This window comes from Oncorhynchus tshawytscha, linkage group LG24 (genome assembly GCF_018296145.1).
Source record: "Oncorhynchus tshawytscha isolate Ot180627B linkage group LG24, Otsh_v2.0, whole genome shotgun sequence".
In the NCBI taxonomy this organism is placed as follows: domain Eukaryota; kingdom Metazoa; phylum Chordata; class Actinopteri; order Salmoniformes; family Salmonidae; genus Oncorhynchus; species Oncorhynchus tshawytscha.
The window spans coordinates 21,827,131-21,834,219 of NC_056452.1; the positions used below are offsets into that span (position 1 = coordinate 21,827,131).

At 47.3% G+C, this 7,089-nt stretch overlaps 1 protein-coding gene across 1 annotated transcript; it reads left to right on the top strand.

The window, feature by feature from the left end:
- Positions 1-1,029: 1,029 nt before the first annotated feature.
- Positions 1,030-3,722, top strand: LOC112223422 (homeobox protein SIX3-like). Its single transcript, XM_024386433.2, has 4 exons — positions 1,030-2,214; positions 2,285-2,656; positions 2,809-2,972; positions 3,257-3,722. Exons 1-4 carry the CDS (start codon positions 2,086-2,088, stop codon positions 3,387-3,389), a joined length of 798 nt encoding a protein of 265 aa, XP_024242201.1. The 5' UTR covers positions 1,030-2,085; the 3' UTR covers positions 3,390-3,722.
- Positions 3,723-7,089: the final 3,367 nt, after the last annotated feature.

A 7,089-nucleotide genomic window follows, 5' to 3' on the forward strand; every position in this document is an offset into this window, starting at 1 on the left:
CATTTGGCCCTTTATTAACTTGGCAAGTCAGTTAAGAACAAATTCTTATTTCCAATGACGGCCAACACCGGCCAGCCCTGGATGACGCTGGGCCAATTGTGCTTCGCCCTTATGGGACTCTCAATCACGGCCGGTTGTGATATAGCCTGGATTCAAACCAGGGTGTCTGTAATGATGTCTCAAACACTGAGATGCAGTGCCTTAGAGCACTGCGCCACTCGGGAGCCCAACTTTGTTTGTCGGTCTATGAGATTATAATTGATCATTAATACATTCCAGAATCCAGGGTATTTTATTTAACCTAACTATGTCCACTAAACACATCTAAGAATGTAACAATTAATTCCAGCCTTGGTTAGAGGTAACTTTTTTTTCCTCATTCACATCAATAAAATGCCTGGTACTGTAGTGACACTCAAATGAGGTATAAGTATCGACCCACTGGGCAGTTGGACCCACTGGGCGGTTGGACCGTTGGACCCACTGGGCAGTTGGACCCACTGGGCAGTTGGACCGTTGGACCCACTGGGCAGTTGGACCCACTGGGCAGTTGGACCGTTGGACCCACTGGGCAGTTGGACCGTTGGACCCACTGGGCAGTTGGACCCACTGGGCAGTTGGACAGTTGGACCCACTGGGCAGTTGGACCCACTGGGCAGATGGACCGTTGGACCCACTGGGCAGTTGGACCCACTGGGCAGTTGGACCGTTGGACCCACTGGGCAGTTCGACGTTCTATTCCACGTTGGTTCATTGTAATTTCATTTGAAATGACGTGGAAACAACTGATTCAACCACTTCCTCCTGATTTGGCTCATACCGAGGCTGGAACTCAGGACCTCTGCCTCAGTAGTTAGACCGGGGCGGCAGGTAGCCTAGTGGTTAGAGCGTTGGACTAGTAACCGAAAGGTTGCTATATATTGAATCCCTGAGCTGACAAGGTAAAAATCTGTCGTTCTGCCCCTGAACAAGCAGTTAACCCACTTCCCAGGCCATCATTGAAAATAAGAATTTGTTCTAAACTGACTTGCCTAGTTAAATAAAGGGGGGGGAATTTAAAAAGCTCTTGTTTACCATACTGCTAACCTTAACTGAAGACCAAAAAGTGATTTTACAATACAGACAAATTTGACTTTGCAGCTGGCCCATCTAGTGGAAATCACTCAGTTCTGTCTCCAGGACAAGATTCTGTCAGCATCTCAGTCATTCTGAAAATTTTTCTTCAAATGACAAACGCCAATGACGACGGGGTACTATTTTGGTGCTTTAGGTTTAGCCCGCAGGACTGTCGGGTGTGATTGGTTTAGCCTACCAGGGGTGCTGCCCACATTTTTTCCCCAGCCAACAGGAAAACCAGAACGAATGCACTTTCTCCTTTTCAATCTGAGCCATATTGATAGTGCTATGACCCAATGAAAATGGGAGACCACCAAGGGTGAAATTAGTAGGGGTGTGAATGTTTTTGTTTTTAAAGTGAATATCCTGAAATTCTACACCTCCCCCCCCATCCCCAGTGGCAATTCACCAACTAGCTACATATATTTTTACCACTTTACACATGTATTTTGGGATTCCACCTCTGTAAACATCATTTGCCTGATGACATGCTAGTGGACGAGAGTCTAATTTCTTACAAGCACATTTGTTTCCACATTCTCTCCAACTTCCCTCTCCTTGCTGCTTCTCCTCAATTACCTTTGAACTTTTTAAAATGAAGGGGAGGAGGCATGAGAAGAATAAAGGAAATCCAATTGAGATTTTCCATTGATGTTGTAGAATTCAGAACACTTTTTCTGGATAAACTGTAACCCTTTTTTTAACACTCTCTCCTCTCTTCATCATGTGTGTTTGTCCCCCTTCGGAGGGGAAAGGGTCTGTCACTTGCTAGGCTGTGATGGGCATTGCTGCTTTCACAGCCCCGCCCCTTCCAGCAGGGCACCCAATGGAGATGCAGACCTAGGGTCCCACCCCGCCCATCAGGTGAGCTATAGAAAGACTCCACCAGACTGTCGAGCTCATAACGGAGCTCATAACGGAGCTCATAAGGGACCACTGGCCTTTTCTTCTCTCCTCTACGCTGACCCGATGGTGTTCAGATCCCCGCTAGAGCTCTTTCCCGCCCATTTCCTCCTGCCCGGCATGCTATTACCGGAGGAACCCCCTGCTTGCGCACCTGCCTCTGCTCTCCCTGGGCTCCGTTTCTCCGCGGCGCAGGTGTGTGTGTGTTTATTTGTTTGATGTGTGTCTTACTTTTGGAGATTACAGTTGTTGTTGTTCTTGTCAGGTGGCCGGTGTGTGTGAGACTTTGGAGGAGACCGGGGACGTCGAGCGGCTCGCGCGGTTTCTGTGGTCCCTGCCGGTTGCCCCAGGTGGCGCGTGCTTCATTACAGAGCATGAGTCCGTCCGGAGGGCGCGTGCCGTGGTCGCCTTTCACACCGGGAACTACCGCGAACTCTATTGCATCCTGGAGAACCACAGCTTTATGCGCCGCGCCTCGCACGGTAAACTACAGGCAATGTGGCTCGAGGCGCACTACCGGGAGGCTGAGAGGCTGCGCGGGCGGTCGTTGGGCCCGGTGGACAAGTACCGTATTAGGAAGAAGTTCCCTTTACCAAGAACCATCTGGGACGGCGAGACGAACACACACTGCTTCAAGGTTTTTTGTTTGTTTTATTGGTGTTTAATATTTTTTCAGGCCATTGCTTTTATGGAGTTGTAGCCCAATTCTACACTTTAATTGTTATGGATAGCCTACATTTAATTTAGATTTATTTCCGTATGGTTTGGATTACATTATTTGTTTTCCAGGAGCGGACACGGGGCCTGCTGAGGGAACGGTACCTCCAGGACCCCTACCCAGACCCCGCGAGGAAAAGGGAGCTGGCGCGCGCCACCGGGCTCACTCCAACACAGGTCGGGAACTGGTTCAAGAACCGGAGACAGAGAGACCGAGCAGCCGCTAACAAGAACAGGTTAATACAATACATAAATAAAAGTGATTATATCATCCACAACTTCCGTTCAGGGAGAATGTAGCTATTGTTTAAAAATAGACAGGAAATCTGATTCAGCAAAGTGAACCCAAATGGAAAGCCTTGGACTTTACATGAGTTCTGGATAAACATCTTGGGATGCACTGATGTGTATAGGACTTTTACCTATTTTGCAACATCTGCAAATATTTGTGTCTGTCTATAAACATTTGGGTGGTGAGCTGTGATCTGGGTAATACAACAATTTGTGTGTTATTTCCCAGGCTCGCGCACCACGGGATGCGACCGAGAGCCATGCTCGCTCTGGCCAGGACAGAATGCAGCCCCACCGGAAGTGCGTGCAGCCCGGAGATGATCCTCTCCGTAATGGACAGCGACTCTGACTTTGACATCTGAAACTGCCCATTGATAACGGGATACATGCTACTAAGGGGCTTGGATTTCACGGAGAATTCATATGGACATATTTATTTTTATGTTATAAGAGTTTGCTGTCTGAAATACATTGAAATACATACATTATTTACAATGTGCAGAACATTTCTCTCTCTTCTGATGCTTTTCTGACCATCATGGTGTTTAGTGCACCTTCCCAGTCTGTCTATCTGTAAATAAATTATTCATCTGATGTCAGAAATTGTACAGATGGTCCTTTGAAGCACTGTAAAGGCTTGTTTGTTGGTTTATAATTGACAAATACGTACTTTATGGAAATAAATGTGAATTTGATCATTGAGTTCATTTATTATTGGACTAGAGTTGGTGGTTATTCTATAAAGTGTTGTCATACACGGAGTCTGACTGCTTTTTGCAACGTGTTATGTCATCACTGCGGGAACAAACTGGCATCAATTCATGTGAAACAGCGCAGTCTGGTGGCCACAATGAGATGTCATTATGCTGGCAGATGCACTTCCTCCTTGGGACCACTGGATGGAGACAACAGACTAGAATGCAGAGCCATTTACCTATTTGTATGTCGCCAACAGCATGTCCTTGGTCTTTTACAAATACAATTTTATTGGTTGTGTACACGTTTTGCAAATGTTATCGTGGGTATAGCAAAATGCTTATATTCCTACCGCCAACAGTGCAGTAACACCTAACAATACAAAACAGAGAGGTTGGGTTAAATGCGGAAGACACATTTCAGCAGAAATGCATTCAGTTGTGCAACTGACCAGGTATGCCCTTTCCCTTTCAATACACACATCGTCTCCCCAAAAATAAAGCAATTAAGAAAAATCAAAAGTAACAGTCTGTGGCCACCAGCTGCATTAAGTACTGCAGTGCGGCGACTCATGGACTGCACCAGATTTGCCAGTTCTTGCTGTGAGATGTTACCCCACTCTTCTACCATGGCACCTGCAAGTTCCCGGACATTTCTGGGGGAATTGGCCCTAGCCCTCACCCTCCGATCCAACATGGCAGAACACTGACATGCCTGTCTTGCAGGAAATCACACAGAACGAGCAGTATGGCTGATGGCATTATCATGCTGGAGGATCATGTCAGGATGAGCCTGCAGGCTATAGCCCACTCCTGCGGGCTATGAGGGAGGAGGATGTCTTCCCTGTAACGTACAGCATTGAGATTGCCTGCAATTGACAAGCCCAGCCAGATGATGCTGTGACACACCGCCCCAGACCATGACGGACCCTCCATCTCCAAATCGATCCCGCTCCGGAGTACAGGCCTCGGTGTAACACTCATTCCTTCGACAATAAACGCAAATCCGACCATCACCCCTGGTGAGACAAAACCGCGACTCGTCCAAGAGCACTTTTTGCCAGTCCTGTCTGGTCCAGCGACAGTGGGTTTGTGCCCATAGACGACGTTGTTGCCGGTGATGTCTGGTGAGGACCTGCCTTACAACAGGCCTACAAGCCCTCAGTCCAGCCTCTCTCAGCCTATTGTGGACAGTCTGAGCACTGATGGAGGGATTGTGCGTTCCTGGTGTAACTCAAGCAGTTGCTGTTGCCATCCTTTACCTGTTCTGCAGGTATTATGTTCGGATGTCCGCAGGTATGATGTTCGGATGTACTGATCCTGTGCAGGTGTTGTTACACCTGGTCTGCAACTGTGAGGACGATCAGCTGTCCGTCCTGTCTTCATTGAACAAGCGAAACAGTGTTTAAATCCTTTACAATGAAGAGCTGTGAAGTTATTTGGATTATTACGAATTATCTTTGAAAGACAGAGTCCTGAAAAAGGGTCTTTATTGTTGTTGCTGAGTTTATATGTATATGATGGTGTGTATCAGTAGAGGCTGTTGAGGGAAGGATGTCTTGTAATAATGGCTTGAACGGAGTCAATGGAATGACGTCAAACCCATGGAAACCATATGTTTAATGTATTTGATACCATTCCACTGATTCCGCTCCAGCCATTACCAAGAGCCCGTCCTCCCCAATTAAGGTGCCACCAACCTGCTGTGGTTGTTTAGAAATGATGGACAGCATATGAATAAAAAAGATGTGCACAGTGGTAGTTATATAGGATGAGCCTTGACTAGAATACAGTATATACATATGAAGTGGGTAAAACACTATGTAAATATTATTAAAGCGACCAGGGTTCAATGACTATGTACATAGGGCAGTACTAAGGTGCAGGGTTGAGTACCGGGTCGTAGCTGGCTAGTGACAGTGACTGAAGTTCAGGGCAGGGTACTGGGTGGAGGCCAGCTAATAGCTCGGCATTCAACACCATAGTACCCTCCAAGCTCGTCATCAAGACCCTGGGTCTCGACCCCGCCCTGTGCAACTGGGTACTGGACTTCCTGACGGGCCGCCCCCAGGTGGTGAGGGTAGGCAACAACATCTCCTCCCCGCTGATCCTCAACACTGGGGCCCCACAAGGGTGCGTTCTGAGCCATCTCCTGTACTCCCTGTTCACCCACGACTGCGTGGCCACGCACGCCTCCAACTCAATCATCAAGTTTGCGGACGACACAACAGTGGTAGGCTTGATTACCAACAACGACGAGACGGCCTACAGGGAGCAGGTGAGGGCCCTCGGAGTGTGGTGTCAGGAAAATAACCTCACACTCAACGAGGGTAGTGAGGTCTGCACAACGCATCACCGGGGGCAAACTACCTGCCCTCCAGGACACCTACACCACCCGATGTTACAGGTTGGCCATAAAGATCATCAAGGACATCAACCACCCGAGCCACTGCCTGTTCACCCCGCTATCATCCAGAAGGCGAGGTCAGTACAGGTGCATCAAAGCTGGGACCGAGAGACTGAAAAACAGCTTCTATCTCAAGGCCATCAGACTGTTAAACAGCCACCACTAACATTGAGTGGCTGCTGCCAACACACTGACACTGACACTGACTCAACTCCAGCCACTTTAATAATGGGAATTGATGGGAAATGATGTAAATATATCACTAGCCACTTTAAACAATGCTACCTTATATGATGTTTACATACCCTACATTATTCATCTCATATGCATACGTATATACTGTACTCTATATCATCAACTGCATCCTTATGTAATACATGTATCACTAGCCACTTTAACTATGCCACTTTGTTTACATACTCATCTCATATGTATATACTGTACTCGATATCAGCTACTGTATCTTGCCTATGCTGCTCTGTACCATCACTCATTCATATATCCTTATGTACATATTCTTTATCCCCTTACACTGTGTATAAGACAGTAGTTTTGGAATTGTTAGTTAGATTACTTGTTGGTTATTACTGCATTGTCGGAACTAGAAGCACAAGCATTTCGCTACACTCGCATTAACATTGCTAACCATGTGTATGTGACAAATAAGATTTGATTTGATTTATTTAACAGTCTGATGGCCTGGAAAAAGAAGCTGTTTTTCAGTCTCTCGGTCCCAGCTTTGAATCACCTGTACTGTCTCCGCCTTCTAGATGGTAGCGGGGTGAACAGGCCGTGGCTCAAGTGGCTGAGGTCCTTGATGATCTTCTTGGCCTTCCTGTGACACCGGGTGCTTATAGATGTCCTGGAGAGATGACAGTGTTCCCCTAGTGATGCGTTGGGCTGATCGCACCAGCCTCTGGAGAGCCCCGCGGCTGCGGACAGTGCAGTTCAATGGAGCTC